General features: G+C 38.5%; 1 protein-coding gene across 2 annotated transcripts in view; it reads left to right on the top strand.

Moving 5' to 3' along the window:
* GABRA3 (gamma-aminobutyric acid type A receptor subunit alpha3) overlaps positions 1-19,697 on the top strand; it is a 282,373-nt gene that overhangs the window by 181,430 nt on the left and 81,246 nt on the right. For both annotated transcript variants that reach the window (XM_065901349.1, XM_065901350.1), the window contains one exon: positions 17,519-17,739. In XM_065901349.1, the coding sequence (XP_065757421.1) occupies positions 17,519-17,739 (221 nt within the window). The remainder of the gene's footprint in view (positions 1-17,518; positions 17,740-19,697) is intronic.

Genomic DNA, 19,697 nt, shown 5'->3' with positions numbered 1-19,697 from the left:
TGCAACAGATCAAAGAAAATAAATTGAGGTTTTCCTATGGCAGGGCCTTGGAGCTATATTCTAAGGAGAAGTCTTGTCTCATGAATGCCCTACCCTCATCATCCTACATTTAGCTAAATCCATCTTTTGCCCTGCTCTTCCCACCTATTCACATATCAAGCATATATCCCCCACCAGGAGTACCTTTCCCTTCTATAACATCTCTTTCAAAATTCAGCTTTTCTCCCTATCCTCAATTAAACTTTGTCTGACCTCACACTTCACATTTCAGTACCACACACATATCAGCACATATAGGTCATGTGAGGAGTGCACATGGTGGGGACTCTCAGTCTAGCAACTGGTAGTGTCATTCAAGAAGTCCATCCCCCCCAAAAAAGTAGAAGCCCATTCCTTGCAAACAAGCCCTATTCAACGGAGAAGTGGATGGACCATGGTGATGTAAAGTGTTTGGAGGAAGAGTCAAACCTACTAGAAACGGGTCCTTCTACAGATGTGAGGATGAAGAGAGCATCAGAACAGATTCAAGGAATAGGGTAGAACATTACATCTGGCCCTGCCTCTGGCCTTTACCTCCCAGGCAGCTACTCCCTCCCTACCCTACTGGACTTTAGCCCGGCCACCCTCCCTTTCAACGGACTTGTCAAGGTCCGTTCTCCCCTCAGGGTCTCAAGAGGCAGAAGGTGAACGACTCTGCTTCACGGTAGCGAAAAGCCTCAACATTTAAAACACCCTTGGGGGGACCTTGAAGATGGCGGAAGAGTAAGACGCGGAGATCGCCTTCCTCCCCACGGATACACCAGAAATACATCCACACGTGGAACAACTCCTACAGAACTCCTACTGAAGGCTGGCAGAAGACCTCAGACCTCCCAAAAGGCAAGAAACTCCCCACGTAACTGGGTAGGGCAAAAGAAAAAACAGAGACAAAAGAATAAGGACGGCACCTGCACCAGTGGGAGGGAGCTGTGAAGGAGGAAAAGTTTCCACACACTAGGAAGCCCCTCCGCGGGCGGAGACTGCGGGAGGCAGAGGGGGGAGTTTCGGGACCGCGGAGTAGTGCACAGCGACGGGTGCGGAGGGCAAAGCGGGGAGATTCCTGCACAGACGATCGGTGCCGACCGGCACTCACCAACCCGAGAGGCTTGCTGCTCACCCACCGGGGCGGGCGGGGCTGCGAGCTGAGGCTCGGGTTTTGGTTTTGGACGGAGCTCAGGGAGAGGACTGGGGTTGGCGGCTTGAACATAGCCTGAAGGGGTTAGTGCACCACGACTAGCCGGGAGGGCGTTCGGGGAAAAGCCTGCACCGGCCGAAGAGGCAAGAGACTTTTTCTTCCCTCTTTGTTTCCTGGTGCGCGAGGAGAGGGGTTTAAGAGCGCTGCTTAAAGGAACTCCAGAGACGGGCGCGAGCCGCGGCTGAAACCGCAGACCCCAGAGACGGGCGCGAGACGCGGCTAAAAGCGCGGACCCCCGAGACGGGCGCGAGCCGCGGCTAAAACCGCGGACCCCAGAGACGGGCGGGAGACGCTAAGGCTGCTGCTGCCGCCACCAAGGGGCCTGTGTGCGAGCACAGGTCACTCTCCACACCCCTCTTCCGCGGAGCCTGTGCAGCCCGCCACTGCCAGGTTCCCGGGATCCAGGGACAACTTCCCCGGGACAGCGCACGGCGGGCCTCAGGCTGGTGCAACGTCACGCCAGCCTCTGCCGCAACGTCACGCTGCCTCTGCCGCCGCAGGCCCGCCCCGCACGCAGTGCCCCTCCTTCCCCCATCCCCCAACCCCCGGCCTGAGTGAGCCGGAGGCCCCGAATCAGTGGCTCCTTTAACCCGTCCTGTCTGAGCGAAAAAACAGACGCCCTCCAGCGACCTACACGCAGAGGCAGGGCCAAATCCAAAGCTGAGCTCCTGTGAGCTGTGAGAACAAAGAAGAGAAAGGGAAATCTCTCCCAGCAGCCTCAGAAGCAGCGGATTAAAGCTCCACAATCAACTTGATATACCCTGCATCTGTGGAATACCTGAATAGACAAGGAATGATCCCAAATTGAAGAGGTGGAATTTAGGAGCGAGATCTATGATTTTTTTCCCTTTTCCTCTTTTGGTGAATGTGTACGTGTATGCTTCTGTGTGAGATCTTGTCTGTATACTCTTGCTTCCACCATTTGTCCTAGGGCTCTATCCGTCCATGACTTTTTTTTAAAAAGTCTTTTTCTTAATAATTAAGTTTAATTGTAATAACTTTATTATAATTTACCTTCGTTCTTTCTTTCTTTCCTTCCTTCCTTCCCTCCTTTAGAAAACGAATCACCCCAAATTGAGGAGGTGGTCTCTGGGAGCAGGATTTATGATTTTTCCCCCTTTACCTCTTTTTGTGAAGGTGTATGTGTATGCTTCTGTGTAAGATTTTCTCTGTATAGCTTTGCTTCCAACATTTGTCCTAAGGTTCTATCCGTCCCTTTTTTTTTTTCTAAATATTTTTTAATTCAATAACTATATTATACTTTATTTTATTTTTACTGTATCATCTTTCTTTCTGTCTTTTTTCCTTCTTTCCCTCCTTCCTTCCTTCCTCCCTCCCTCCCTCCCTCCCTCCTTTCTTTCCTTCTTTGCTTCTTTCTTCCTTCCTTCCTTTCCTCCTTTCCTTCTTTCTTTACTCATACTTCTACTAATTCTCCCTACTTTTTCTCCCTTTTATTCTGAGCTGTGTGGATGAAAGGCTCTTGGTGCTCCAGCCAGGAGTCAGGGCTCTGCCTCTGAGGTAGGAGAGCCAACTTCAGGACACTGGTCAACAAGAGACCTCCCAGCTCCACATAATATTAAACGGTGGAAATATCCCAGAGACCTCCATCTTAACACCAGCACCCAGCTTCACTCAACGACCAGCAAGCCACAGTGCTGGACAACCTATGCCAAACAACTAGCAAAACAGGAACACAACCCCACCCATTAGCAGAGAGGCTGCCTAAAATCATAATAAGGCCACAGACACCCCAAAACACACCACCAGACGTGAACCTGCCCACTAGAGAGACCAGATCCAGCCTCATCCAGCACAACACAGGCACTAGTCCCCTCCACCAGGAAGCCTACACAACCCACTGAAACAACCTTAGCCACTGGAGACAGACATCAAAAACAACGGGAACTACGAAAGTGCAGCCTGCAAAAAGGAGACCCCAAACACAGTAAGATAAGCAAAATGAGAAGACAGAAAAACACACAGCAGATGAAGGAGCAAGATAAAAACCCACCAGACCTAACAAATGAAGAGGAAATAGGCAATCTACCTGAAAAAGAATTCAGAATAATGATAGTAAGGATGATCCGAAATCTTGGAAGTAGAATGGACAAAATGCAAGAAACAGTTAACAAGGACCTACAAGAACTAAAGATGAAACAAGCAACGATGAACAATGCAATAAATGAAATTAAAATCACTCTAGATAGGATCAATAGCAGAATAACTGAGGCAGAAGAACGGATAAGTGACCTGGAAGATAAAGTAGTGGAAATAACTACTGCAGAGCAGAATAAAGAAAAAAGAATGAAAAGAACTGAGGACAGTCTCAGAGACCTCTGGGACAATATGAAACGCACCAACATTCGAATTATAGGGGTTCCAGAAGAAGAAGAAAGAAAGAAAGGGACTGAGAAAATATTTGAAGAGATTATAGTTGAAAACTTCCCTAATATGGGAAAGGAAATAGTTAATCAAGTCCAGGAAGCACAGAGGGTCCCATACAGGATAAATACAAGGAGAAACACGCCAAGACACATATTAATCAAACTGTCAAAAATTAAATACAAAGAAAGCATATTAAAAGCAGCAAGGGAAAAACAACAAATAACACACGAGGGAATCCCCATAATGTTAACAGCTGATCTCTCAGCAGAAACCCTACAAGCCAGAAGGGAGTGGCAGGACATACTGAAAGTGATGAAGGAGAATAGCCTGAAACCAAGACTACTCTACCCAGCAAGGATCTCATTCACATTTGATGGAGAAATAAAAACCTTTACAGACAAGCAAAAGCTGAGAGAGTTCAGCACCACCAAACCAGCTTTACAACAAATGCTAAAGGAACTTCTCTAGACACGAAACACAAGAGAAGGAAATGACCTATAGTAGCGAACCCAAAACAATATATAAAATGGAAATAGGAACATACATATCGATAATTACCTTAAATGTAAATGGACTAAATGCTCCCACTAAAAGACACAGATTGGCTGAATGGATACAAAAACAAGACCCTTATATATGCTGTCTACAAGAGACCCACTTCAGACCTAGAGACACATACAGACTGAAAGCAAGGGGATGGAAAAAGATATTCCATGCAAACGGAAACCAAAAGAAAGCTGGAGTAGCAATTCTCATATCAGACAAAATAGACTTTAAAATAAGGACTATTAAAAGGGACAAAGAAGGACACTACATAATGATCAAGGGATCGATCCAAGAAGAAGATATAACAATTGTAAATATTTATGCACCCAACATAGGAGCACCTCAATACATAAGGCAAATACTAACAACCATAAAAGGGGAGATCAACAGTAACACATTCATAGTAGGGGACTTTAACACCCCACTTTCACCCATGGACAGATCATCCAAAATGAAAATAAATAAGAAAACACAAGCTTTAAATGATACATTAAACAAGATGGACTTACTTGATATTTATAGGACACTCCATCCAAAAACAACAGAATACACATTTTTCTCAAGTGCTCATGGAACATTCTCCAGGATAGATCATATCTTGGGTCACAAATCAAGCCTTGGTAAATTTAAGAAAACTGAAATTGTATCAAGTATCTTTTCCGACCACAACGCCATGAGACTAGATATGAATTACAGGAAAAGATCTGTAAAAAATACAAACACATGGAGGCTAAACAATACACTACTTAATAATGAAGTGATCACTGAAGAAATCAAAGAGGAAATAAAAAAATACCTAGAAACAAATGACAATGGAGACACAACGACCCAAAACCTATGGGATGCAGCAAAAGCAGTTCTAAGGGGGAAGTTTATAGCAATACAAGCCCACCTTAAGAAGCAGGAAACATCTCGAATAAACAACCTAACCTTGCACCTCAAGCAATTAGAGAAAGAAGAACAAAAAAACCCCAAAGCTAGCAGAAGGAAAGACATCATAAAAATCAGATCAGAAATAAATGAAAAAGAAATGAAGGAAACAATAGCAAAGATCAATAAAACTAAAAGCTGGTTCTTTGAGAAGATAAACAAAATAGATAAACCACTAGCCAGACTCATCAAGAAAAAAAGGGAGAAGACTCAAATCAATAGAATTAGAAATGAAAAAGGAGAAGTAACAACTGACACTGCAGAAATAAAAAAAATCATGAGAGATTACTACAAGCAACTCTATGCCAATAAAATGGACAATCTGGAAGAAATGGACAAATTCTTAGAAATGCACAACCTGCCAAGACTGAATCAGGAAGAAATAGAAAATATGAACAGACCAATCACAAGCACTGAAATTGAAACTGTGATTAAAAACCTTCCAACAAACAAAAGCCCAGGACCAGATGGCTTCACAGGTGAATTCTATCAAACGTTTAGAGAAGAGCTAACACCTATCCTTCTCAAACTCTTCCAAAATATAGCAGAGGGAGGAACACTCCCAAATTCCTTCTACGAAGCCACCATCACCTTGATACCAAAACCAGACAAGGATGTCACAAAGAAAGAAAACTACAGGCCAATATCACTGATGAACATAGATGCAAAAATCCTCAACAAAATACTAGCAAACAGAATCCAAAAGCACATTAAAAGGATCATACACCATGATCAAGTGGGGTTTATTCCAGGAATGCAAGGATTCTTCAATATACGCCAATCTATCAATGTGATAAACCATATTAACAAATTGAAGGAGAAAAACCATATGATCATCTCAATAGATGCAGAGAAAGCTTTCGACAAAATTCAACACCCATTTATGATAAAAACCCTCCAGAAAGTAGGCATAGAGGGAACTTTCCTAAACATAATAAAAGCCATATATGACAAGCCCACAGCAAACATCATCCTCAATGGTGAAAAACTGAAAGCATTTCCACTAAGATCAGGAACAAGACAAGGTTGCCCACTCTCACCACTCTTATTCAACATAGTTTTGGAAGTTTTAGCCACAGCAATCAGAGAAGAAAAGGAAATAAAAGGAATCCAAATCGGAAAAGAAGAAGTAAAGCTGTCACTGTTTGCAGATGACATGATACTATACATAGAGAATCCTAAAGATGCTACCAGAAAACTACTAGAGCTAATCAATGAATTTGGTAAAGTAGCAGGATACAAAATTAATGCACAGAAATCTCTGGCATTCCTATATACTAATGATGAAAAATCTGAAAGTGAAATCAAGAAAACACTCCCATTTACCATTGCAACAAAAAGAATAAAATATCTAGGAATAAACCTACCTAAGGATACGAAAGACCTGTATGCAGAAAATTATAAGACACTGATGAAAGAAATTAAAGATGATACAAATAGATGGAGAGATATACCATGTTCTTGGATGGGAAGAATCAACATTGTGAAAATGACTCTACTACCCAAAGCAATCTACAGATTCAATGCAATCCCTATCAAACTACCACTGGCATTTTTCACAGAACTAGAACAAAAAATTTCGCAATTTGTATGGAAACACAAAAGACCACGAATAGCCAAAGCAATCTTGAGAACGAAAAAAGGAGCTGGAGGAATAAGGCTCCCTGACTTTAGACTATATTACAAAGCAACAGTAATCAAGACAGTATGGTACTGGCACAAAAACAGAAAGATAGATCAGTGGAACAGGATAGAAAGCCCAGAGATAAACCCATGCACATATGGACACCTTATCTTTGATAAAGGAGGCAGGAATGTATAGTGGAGAAAGGACAGCCTCTTCAATAAATGGTGCTGGGAAAACTGGACAGGTACATGTAAAAGTATGAGATTAGATCACTCCCTAACACCATACACAAAAATAAGCTCAAAATGGATTAAAGACCTAAATGTAAGGCCAAAAACTATCAAACTCTTAGAAGAAAACATAGGAAGAACACTCTATGACATAAATCACAGCAAGATCCTTTCTGACCCACCTCCTAGAGTAATGGAAATAAAAACAAAAATAAACAAATGGGACCTAATGAAACTTCAAAGCTTTTGCACAGCAAAGGAAACCATAACCAAGACCAAAAGACAACCCTCAGAATGGGAGAAAACATTTGCAAATGAAGCAACTGACAAAGGATTAATCTCCAAAATTTACAAGCAGCTCATGCAGCTCAATAACAAAAAAACAAACAACCCCATCCAAAAATGGGCAGAAGACCTAAATAGACATTTCTCCAAAGAAGATATACAGAATGCCAACAAACACATGAAAGAATGCTCAACATCATTAATCATTAGAGAAATGCAAATCAAAACTACAATGAGATATCATCTCACACCAGTCAGAATGGCCATCATCAAAAAATCTAGAAACAATAAATGCTGGAGAGGGTGTGGAGAAAAGGGGACACTCTTGCACTGCTGGTGGGAATGTGAATTGGTTCAGCCACTGTGGAGAACAATATGGAGGTTCCTTAAAAAACTACAAATAGAATTACCATATGACCCAGCAATCCCACTACTTGGCATATACCCTGAGAAAACCAAAATTCAAAAAGAGTCATGTACCAAAATGTTCATTGCAGCTCTATTTACAATAGCCAGGACATGGAAACAACCTAAGCGCCCATCATCGGATGAATGGATAAAGAAGATGTGGCACATATACACAATGGAATATTACTCAGCCTTAAAAAGAAATGAAATTGAGCTATTTGTAATGAGATGGATAGACCTAGAGTCTGTCATACACAGTGAAGTAAGTCAGAAAGAAAAAGACAAATACCGTATGCTAACACATATATATGGAATTTAAGGGAAAAAAATGTCATGAAGAACCTAGGGGTAAGATAGGAATAAAGACGCAGACCTACTGGAGAACGGACTTGAGGATATGGGGAGGGGGAAGGGTGAGTTTTGACAGGGCGAGAGAGAGTCATGGACATATACACACTAACAAACGTAGTAAGGTAGATAGCTCGGGGGAAGCAGCCGCAAGGCACAGGGATATTAGCTCGGTGCTTTGTGACAGCCTGGAAGTGTGGGATGGGGAGAGTGGGAGGGAGGGAGACGCAAGAGGGAAGACATATGGGAACATATGTATATGTATAGCTGATTCACTTTGTTATAAAGCAGAAACTAACACACCATTGTAAACCAATTATACCCCAATAAAGATGTTTAAAAATAAAACACCCTTATACCTAGAAAAAAAAAAAAAAAAGGAATAGGGTAGTGCACAGCAGAACTAGCAAGGGGATGACTCATGAGACATCTACAAGGACTTCCCCTTCTCCTACCATTCTCCCTTTGTGCCAAAGCAAGGCATGCAGTGGAGAGTTGAGGCAGGAGACCCTGTCCTAATGGCGCATCTGATCAATATCTACTTCAGATACCAAATATTGTCATTTGAAAAATTATCATGAAGGGACACAAAGAAGCTATTATCTGCTCAGTATGTCAGACAGTGATTAGATGCTCCAAAAAGGTTTGTTGAATGAGTGACTTTGTGTTTAAAATCTTAAAATCAGAAAAACTATGTTCAAAAATATGAAATACCCATGCTCACTGCATAGATTTTTTTCTTTATCTTCAGTGGGACTACTACTTAGCAGGGGAAAAAGCTTATTTAGATCTGTTGGGTAACTACAAGCAGTTGTGTACTGTCATGATAGAGTTTTTTCTTATAGGTAATACAGAGCCATTGAGTGGGTTAGACTAGGGCAGTAAAAATATACATGTGTTGTTTTAGAATGATTGATCTGGCAGTCTGTACAGCATGAACTACAAGGGGGAGCAGACTGGAGGCTGAGAGTTGGTTTAGGTATGTTGATTTTACATGGCTCTTATTTCAATCAGGCAAGGTGTAGGAGTCAGTTGGAGAAACAAGCTAATTCTCAGGAGAGGAAGTCATGAGTGGTTGTGATGCCAGGCAGGGGGAAGGTAGAGTCCTGAACTTTGTCTTTTAAGTGTGGAATAAAGAAAGGGATACAGAAATATAGTAAATTCCCTGTGAACTCCTTAAAGGCAAGTACCAAGTACTCCATGGCTTCCCTGGCACTTCATAGAGTACTTGACACATAGGGAGAGCTCAGTGAGGGACATGTTTGATGTAAGACAGATGGAGGATGTGAGTCTCTCTTAGTGGCAACAGGAAAGCCTGTATGTCTAGATTGCCCCCTCTCAACCTGTTGACCATTAATGCCCACAGCTTCAGATCCAGGCATGAAATAAAACTGTTGACATTTGCTCATTCAACAAGTACTCCTCAGAGGCCCAACTCTGCATTAAGGGGCTCTAGGGAATCCTATATTCAGAGAGCTCATAGTCCACTGGGGATAACCAAACTCACCAGGGAGGTGAAGCTCTCTTTGTGTTGCTGGGAATTAGTGATTGATTAAGATTTTCATAAGAAAGCAACTGAAGCTACTCTTTGGACACACACACACACCCACACACCCACACATACTCATTCACTCTCACTTATGAATGAACACCCATAAATACATTCAGACAAAATAAGAAAGTATATACAGAATAAAGCAAAACAGCCTACACACCATCCCAGGCACTCCATAGACACACATGTGCAAACAGATACCCAAATTCAGGGATACTACAGAAACATACACATAGCTCCTGCTCAAACCAGCTCATCTCCCTTCTATTTTCCCACCCAAGCAGGCACACATGGGTGTGCAGAGGCTCTGGAGACATTTCAAACAATCCAGATGTTTTATCTCTTCTGAAGTTTCATCTTCCAGTTGCTTGTTTGTCTTCTCCCTCATGATTAAGCAGAAGCAGCAGAATGTCTCTTTCCTGATAGGGCAGGCTTTGGTCAAATAAATTTCAGGGTATTTTTAGCTGAACTTCCATTGTGTCACAAGGAAGAATAGTTAATGATCACTCTGGCTGGGAAACAAATTTCGGATTTTAATCAATGAATTTGGTAAAGTTGCAGGATACAAAAGTAATGCACAGAAATCTCTTGCATTCCTATACACTAATGATGAAAAATCTGAAACAGAAATTAAGGAAACACTCCCATTTACCATTGCAACAAAAAGAATAAAATACCTAAGAATAAACCTACCTAGGGAGACAAAAGACCTGTATGCAGAAAACTATAAGACAGTGATGAAAGATGATACCAACAGATGGAGAGATATACCATGTTCTTGGATTGGAAGAATCAATATTGTGAAAATGACTATACTACCCAAAGCAATCTACAGATTCAATGCAATCCCTTTCATATTACCAATGGCGTTTTTTATGGAACTAGAACCAAAAAATCTTAAAATTTGTATGGAGACACAAAAGACCCCGAATAGCCAAAGCAGTCTTGAGGGTAAAAAAACAGAGCTAGAGGAATCAGACTCCCTGACTTCAGACTATACTACAAAGCTACAGTAATCAAGACAGTGTGGTACTGGCACAAAAACAGAAACATAGATCAATGGAACAAGATAGAAAGCCCAGAGATAAACCCACGCACCTATGGTCAACTAATCTATGACAAAGGAGGCAGGGATATACAATGGAGAAAAGACAGTCTCTTCAATAAGTGGTGCTGGGAAAACTGGACAGCTACATGTAAAAAATGAAATTAGAGCAATCCCTAACACCATACACAAAAATAAACTCAAAATGGATTAGAGACTTAAATGTAAGACCAGACACTCTAAAACTCCTAGAGGAAAACATAAGAAGAACACGCTTTGACATAAATCACAGCAAGATCTTTTTTGATCCACCTCCTAGAGTAATGGAAATAAAAACAAAAATAAACAAATAGGACCTAATGAAACTTAAAAGTTTTTGCACAGCAAAGGAAACCATAAATAAGATGAAAAGACAACCCTCAGAATGGGGGAAAATATTTGCAAATGAAGCAACTGACAAAGGATTAATCTCCAAAATATATAAACAGCTCCTGCAGCTCAATATTAAAGAAACAAACAGCCCAATCCAAAAATGGGCAGAAGACCTAAATAGACATTTCTCCTAAGAAGACATACAGATGGCCAAGAAGCACATGAAATGCTGCTCAACATCACTAATTATTAGAGAAATGCAAATCAAAACTACAATGAGGTATCACCTCACACCAGTTAGAATGGGCATCGTCAGAAAATCTGCAAACAACAAATGCTGGAGAGGGTGTGGGGAAAAGGGAACCCTCTTGCATTGTTGGTGGGAATGTAAATTGATACAGCCACTATGGAGAACAGTATGGAGGCTCCTTAAAAAACTAAAAATAGAATTACCATATGATCCAGCAATCCCACTACTAGGCATATACCCAGAGAAAACCATAATTCAAAAAGACACATGCACCCCAATGTTCATTGCAACACTATTTACAATAGCCAGGTCATGGAAGCAACCTAAATGCCCATCAACAGATGAATGGATAAAGAAGATGTGGTACATATATACAATGGAATGTTAGTCAGCCATAAAAAGAACGAAATTGGGTCATTTGTTGAGACATGGATGGATCTAGAGACTGTCATACAGCGTGAAGTAAGTCAGAAAGAGAAAAACAAATATTGTATATTAACACATATGTGTGGAACCTAGAAAAATGGTACAGATGAACTGGTTTGCATGGCAGAAATTGAGACACAGATGTAGAGAACAAATGTATGGGGGGAAAGCTGTGGGGGTGGGGGTGTGATGAATGGTGATTGGGATTGACATGTATACACTGATGTGTATACTGATGTGTATAAAATTGATGACTAATAAGGGCCTTCTGTATAAAAAAATAAATAAAATGAAATTCAAAAATTAAAAAAAATCCGTTATTCATGGTTCTTGTATCTATGTTCATAGGTGTTCTCATATTAAACCACTTATCACCTGAACTGCTACTATTCTGGCTCAGGCCACCATTGTCTCTGGCATATCAAACTGTAATAAGCCCCTGATTTCCTTCTCTCTACTCTCAGTTCCCTACAATCTATTATCTACAGGCTGGCAGTGATTATATATATGATACACACACACACACACACACACACACAATCCCCAAAGTAGAGAAAATGGTTTAATGGAACCTCATGTATCCATCACCCAGCTTCAAAAATTATCAACTTGCTTTGCCCAATTTTATTTAATCTATATTTCTACCCCTTGCCCCAAATTTTCCCTCATTTTCTTGCTTTTTCTTGATTAAACTTATTGTCAGTTTTCTATATTGTTTGTGTGTCAAAGCCACCCGTTTTGGATTTTGTGCATCATCTGTATTATTTTGTTGTTGTTGTTTTCTGTTTCACTGATTTTTCCTTTTGTGTAGATCATTTTTCTCTTTACTTTTCTTGGGAAATTCTGTGTTCCTGGTTTCTTGAGGCAGATTAGCTTATGGTTTTCCCTTTCTTAAAGACCATCTTTAAGACTTCTTTGTGGCTATCAATTTCCTTCTAAGCAGCACTTGAGGAGTTGAATACAAGATTTCATTTATAAACATTTTCACTGTTGTTCAGTTCTAAGTATTTTCTAATATCCTTTATGGTTTCTTCTTTGTTTTCTTAAAAAAATTTTAGCGGGTTTTCTAATTTTCAAATGTAAAACTTTATTATTAATTTCTAATTTAATGCCTCATATTGAAACAAGGTGGTCTATAGGATATGAAATCTTTTTGTGTTTCTTGAGATTTGCTTTATGGCTTAACATATGATCATCTATTTTTGGTAAAAAAAAATACTGTTTGTTTACTAAGTGTTAAGTCTATGTGTATTCCTTACTTTATGCTTGTCAAAAGGATTCTTCACTTATTTTATCATACAAATTATTGGTTCGATTGGTCTTTCATTTACTGAGAATCTATGGGTTTGTCATTTTCTCCTTGTAATTCAATTTTTGCCTTACATATTTTGAGTCCATGTTATCCATACATAAAAATTAAGAATTTTTTTCACTTGATATACTCCATTTTTTAGTGTAATATTTCATCCTAAACAAAAGTGTTAGTCTTATAGTCCCTACTGTCTGTATTTTATAGTTCTATGACTTTATTTTGCTGTCTGTATTTTATAGTTCTATGACTTTATTTTGATTAGGATTTATCCATACATATGTTTCCATCGCTTCATTTTCAACTTGTGTTTTCATGTGCCCTTAAGGTGTGACTCTTGTATACACATAACATACAGCTACATTGTTTTTTTATCATTAGATTATATTGTTTTTTTCTACTATCTGATTTTATATATCCTTTTCCCCCATGTTTTTATATGCTTTATTTTTTCTTGCCTTCTATGGGATTGAAGCATTTTCTATATTCCCCTTGGTTTTTTCTCTACTCTTTTGTAAGTTTTGCATTTTATTTCTAGTATATTCTTAATGGTTACCTTAAATGTTGATATATATACTTGACGTTAAATTTAATATCTCCACTCTCCTCCCAAATAGTACAAGAATATATTAATCCATGTATCCCTACTCCCTCCTTCCATTTGGCTTACTGTAGTTATTTATTCCACTTTGTTTTTATAGTCCTTAACATCGTTTGTAGAGAGCCATTATTTGTTTAGTTTACCCATAAGTTTGTCAACACTTGTGCTCACCATTCCTTCTTGAATCTTCCTGCTGGTTTCATTTTCAACTATATGAAAAACTTCTTTTAGTAGTTCCTTTCCTGAGGATTCATTCAATCATTTTTTAATTCAAAAATATTTATAAACCAGCTACTATTGGTCAGGTAGGATTTTAGGTGCTAGGAATATAGCAGTGAACTGAAGAAAATCTCTGCTCTCATGCAGCATCCAGGCTAGTGGAATGAAAGGAAGAGTAAGCAAATAAAAATACATTTTGTCAGAGCTATCTGACAAAATAATGCATGAAGAAAAATAACGCATGGTAAGGGGAAGAGGGATTACTATTTATGATAGGATGGTCAAAGAATGCTTTTCTGATGTGGAGACTTCTGAATGAGGCCTGAATACTGTATGTGATCCAGCCATGGGAAAATATTATCTTATTTATCTAAACTCATCTTTATTTTGAAACCACTCTCAAATGATAATCTAGTTGGCTATAGAATTCTTTTGGCTTCTATTATTTTTTTCAAGAAGTCTGCTATCAAACTGCTGTTTCTTTGTGGATAATATGTCTTTTCTATTTTGTTGTTTTTAAGATCTCCTCTTTGGTATTTTTCAAATCCACTGTGGTTGGCTTGGATATATTTTTTCATACTGAGCTTGCAAGTGATTAAGGTTCTTGAAGCTAAGGATGCTTATATTTCAACAATTCTGAGAAACTGTCATCCATTAGCACTTTATTATTTCCCCCCATTTTCTCTAGTCTCCCACTTTAGAACTTTGTTAGAAATATACACTGAACAAGTTTTCTTCACATGTATTTTCCAGTTCACTAATCTCTCTTTAATAATATCTAATCTTCTGTGTAACATATCCATTGAGTTTTTATTTTCAGTGACTATTTTTCTTTCACAGAATATCTAATTCAAATAGACCTTTTTAAAATCTGTTTTTTCTTGCTTTTACCCCATAATGTTTGGATCTATTCTCATGTTCTCAATCTCCTTTGATACTTTTATCACTTTAATTATAGTTCCTTTATAATATCTATTTGATTATTCTGTTATGTGAGGTTCTTGGAAGGGGTATAATTCAGCTGCATGTTGTATCAGCTGACTCTTGCTTATTACCATTTCCTTAGGTGTTTCATTGTTGTGGATTGTGAACTTCCTTTCAGCAAGCATTTATTTATGGCCATGTCTCTTTACAGTGTTTGCTTTTGTAAGTCAATATAGAGGTATCCCCATCCTGAGACCTATTTTTATGTTAATTTCTTAGCTTTTAAGCCCCAAACCAAGTGTACATTTAAATATTGATCTCATATAAGATTAGGCTTGAAGTTGCTAAATCTCAGTAGAAATGCTTCCCCTAAACTCCTGTCCATTTCAGAATTCATGCTTGGATAGACAAGTTTCCTTTCTGAATTTTCATGTTGTGGACTGGTTTTATCTAGTTTCTTTTATGTAATTCACCCTTCTCCTGAGGTTGGAGACCTTCAGGGTCTTGCTTTTATGTGGGAGTCTAATTCCAGCTTTAAACCTGGCATAGTCCTGGCTTACACATGTTGTCCTGAAATATAACTATTGATAAAGCCTCCTCTCTCAAAAGTGTTCCAGTTTAGACAATAAATTATATAATCTCCTAATCCTTAGGCAGGGGTATTCTTGGTGTGCTGGAGGAGAAGAAGAGCCAGACTGGCTAATTTGTAGAGCTACAAGTGGTTGGAGAAGAGCTTAGAGAAGAAGACAAGGGTCAGTTTATGAAGTACTTTCTAAGTAAGAGAAAGGTATTAGAATTTATTCCAGGTATAACTGGAAACTATTAAGGAATTTTAAGCCAAAGGATTTTAAGTAGCTTCTGGCTGCTTCTTTGTTTTACCTGACTACCTAGATGTGTCCCCCATGCCTTGTGTAGTTTAGTCGTCAGTCAAAGCAGTTTCTACTCAGATTTTGGGACTTCCCTCTCAGTGGTTTTGTTTTTCTCCAAGGCTTCCCCCTGCTTTTTCAGCTCTTTGGCCAGCTTTGAGCTCTGTCTTCTGAGGTATTAAGCCAGTAATTTTTCTGATTTCTGCCTAACTCACAAACATCACCCACCACAGTTTTGTCATCTATCATTTAGTGGAAGACTCCCCTATTGTTTCTGCCTGCATTTTTTTCCATAGCCTCAGAGTTTTCACTATGTATGTAGTGGTCAGCCAGGTTTTGGGGCAAAGTATATACTCAGATTTGGGGTCCTATCCCCTCTGTGACTCTCTTGCTTCCAGGACTCCCACTCCTAAATTTCCATATTATTGGCCACTTTGAGCCATTAAGGCTGTGGTATCTGCCACAGAAATTCTAGGTTTGGGAGAGGACCTTTAGAAAAGAAAAGCCACAAACACAATTTTAATCTGTTGCTGCTGCCATCTTTTTTCTTTTTTTTTAAAAACCATCTCTCTTTTATTGAAAACACAGCAAGATGAAAGAATAAAATGGATTTGAATACATCCCTTCCACACAGATTTTTTGAGGGCATGGTACTAGGATACAGTAGTGAATAAGACGCAGTCCCTGCCCTCAACCGTGCTAAAGTTTAGACATGAAACATGTCAGTTCTTCCCCCTCTTCTCTACACTCCTACCCTCTCCTGAAGGAAACCTAGGGCTGTCATCAAATCTCTGGTTGGCTTTTTCCAAAAGCTCCAATATCCCAAGGTTTCAGATGGGTGGGGCTGAGACTCTTTAGGAGCTAAAGTGAATTCAAGAGATTGCCTAAAAGTGAAAGTTCCTCTAGTCTCAGCATTCTCAGGTTTTTGTACTATAAATCATTATCCTACCTATTTATTATCTAGCTCCCAAGCTGTTAGCATATATAGTGCCTTTTTGCAGATAAGGAAATGTATCCCCTCTAGACAAATTACATAAATGTGGCTCCTCTGTGGACCAATTAGGGAAAGGCTCCCTTCCTACAGGCTTCAGCCCTTCATCAGGGTATGCAGTGCCTTGAGCACATGTGCTGCCATCTTTCAAGACTAAACTTTCTTCAAGTTTTTGTCTGCTTTCAATCATTCCCCATTGTTTTCAAATAGTCTGTATATCTATCTAGCTATATGTCCATAATTTTTAGTTCAAACTTTATAATTAATAGCTGTAGGAAGGTATATCCAAATGATTTAGTCTGCTGTTACCAAAACCTGGAACATTTATTGTAACTTTAATTTATGTTTAGATGAACAACAATTTTGAAAATGTTCTTCATGTTTATTAGCAATTTTAATCCATTTCATGAATTTTCTGTTCATGTCATTTACCCATTTTTCTATTTGTGTGTTTGTTTTTATCTTATCTGTAAGAGTTCCTTATTTATTGAAGATAATAAGATATTAACTCATTAGACTTATTGTTAGAGAATCGAATGAATGTGTTTTAAATTTTTAGTTTTATGGTAATTGTTATATTGGCCTTTGATGTTCATATGGGATCATTTAGTAGAAGAGATAAGGTAAGGAGTTTGCTCTTATTAGAGATGCCACTGCATAGAGAAGGGAGCTCTTTCCTTTTCATAAGGCAAAGTCTTGTGTTCAGCTTGCATGATGTGCAGGGCAGTGTTGGCAGTGATCTTCCTAAGCAAAATCTTGTCAAACATATTATCTATGTACTTACTGATCACCAAGACATTTTTTCTCAATCATAATCATTTGCCCTACTTACTAGTAACTATTGTTAATAGACTGCTGCTTCTCTGCATTAGAGGAAATACTGCAAAATAATTAATATTTGCTAAGGGCACTGTGGGTCACTACCAGAACTCAACTGAAACATTGTTCTCTCTCTTTTTGTCCTTAGGAGTACACCATTGATGTATTTTTTCGACAGACATGGCATGATGAAAGACTGAAATTTGATGGACCCATGAAGATCCTTCCACTGAATAATCTCCTGGCTAGTAAGATCTGGACCCCTGACACCTTCTTCCACAATGGCAAGAAATCAGTGGCCCATAACATGACCACACCTAACAAGCTGCTCAGACTGGTGGACAATGGAACCCTCCTCTACACCATGAGGTCAGAGAGTGGTGCAGCTCATCTAAAGTATACTGGGGTAGGACCAGGATTGAAATCAGCATGTTTTAAGCTATCCATTGAAAATTCTGTCAAGGTTACAGATTAGAAATGTACATATAGGCATATACTTCCTAACACATTTGCAGGTATGCACACTTGCAGACGTATATATTATAGACACAAGTATAGAGAGTTGGCCAACAGGCACATGAAAAGCTGCTCACCATCACTAATTATTAGAGAAATGCAAATCAAAACCACATGAGGTATTACCTCACACCGATAAGAATGGCTGTCATTAAAAAGTCTACAAATAATAAGTTCTGGAGAGGGTGTGGAGAAAAGGGAACCCTCCTACACTGTTGGTGGGAATGTAAATTGGTACAGCCACTATGAGAACAGTATGGAGGTTCCTTAAAAAACTGAAAATAGAGCTAACATATAATACATCAATCCCACTCCTGGGCATATACCCAGAAAAAACAAAAACTCTAATTTGAAAAGATAATGTGCACCCCAATGTTCATAGCAGCACTATTTATAATAGCCAAGACATGGAAACAATACAAGTACCCATCAATAGATGATTGCTTTAAGAAGATGTGATACACACACATACACACACACAATGGAATATTACCACACACACAATGGAATATTACTCAGCCATAAAAAGGAATGAAATATTGCCATTTGCAGCAGCATGGATGGACCTAGAAAATATCATACTAAGTGAAATAAGTCAGGCAGAGAAAGACAAATATTATATGCTATCACTTATGCATGGAATCTAAAAAATAATACAAATGAATCTCTATACAAAACAGAAATAGACTCACAGACTTAGAAAACAAACTTATGTTTACCAAAAGGGGAAAGGGAAAGGGAGGGGGGAGGGATAAATTAGAAGTGTGGGGTTAACATATACACACTACTATATATAAAATAGATAAACAACAAGGATGTACTGTTATAGCACAAGAAACTATATTCAATATCTTATAATAACCTATAATAGAAAATAATCTGAAATATTTACATGTATATAAGTGTATGTGTATATATATATATATATATATATATATGTGTGTATATATATATATATATATATATATATATATATAAATGGAATCACTTTGCTATATACCTAAAACTAACACAATATTGCAAATCAACTATATTTCAATAAAAAATAGAGTTGGCCATATGAACATTTTCAGACACACAGAGATGTACATTCACAATGTATAAATGTTTATGCATACTCAGAGACATGTGTAGACCAATACACAGGTATATACATAGTCAAGGGCATTTAAATACACAGAATTACAGCCATATACACAGGCATGAACACTGTGACAGTCAGAATAGCCTAGGTTTAACTGCAGCAACAAACTATCCATATGATGCAGAATTGTGAGAATCAAGTGAGATAATGTTAGCTATTTTCTGAAACGTACAATGTTACATATATAAATACAAAATTATAGCAACATATATTTTATGCCACATTGTGTGGAAATGCTGAGGAGTTTCATATAAGTGAATGTCCACACAACTTAAGAATATAACTTTTAATATATATATGAATATATATTATATATATAATGTATTTCATACTTTTCTGCTCCCAAAGCATAAAACCATCACAGTTTTATGTTTTTCATGACTCATTATCATTAGAGATTTTAGGTATGTAAATTTTGCTTTTAAAAGAATAATTTTGAACACATTTCCAGTTCAGTAAGATTCTTTGCCCCAACACTAAAAACTTTCTTGGTTCTTGCTGTCAGTTGTCACTTCCTGAAGCTGCCTCCCACATTAATGAGTGATCTTTTGGTGCAGGTTCTGTGCATTTGTTATTATACACAATGAAACTCAAATAATGCATACCTGGTAAATATGTGATGAATACATGAAGTGTGCTTGCCTGTATGCTAGTCCTTCATTACTTT

This window comes from Phocoena phocoena, chromosome X (genome assembly GCF_963924675.1).
Source record: "Phocoena phocoena chromosome X, mPhoPho1.1, whole genome shotgun sequence".
Classification (NCBI taxonomy): Eukaryota; Metazoa; Chordata; class Mammalia; order Artiodactyla; family Phocoenidae; genus Phocoena; species Phocoena phocoena.
This window is presented reverse-complemented; position numbering and strand designations above follow the sequence as displayed.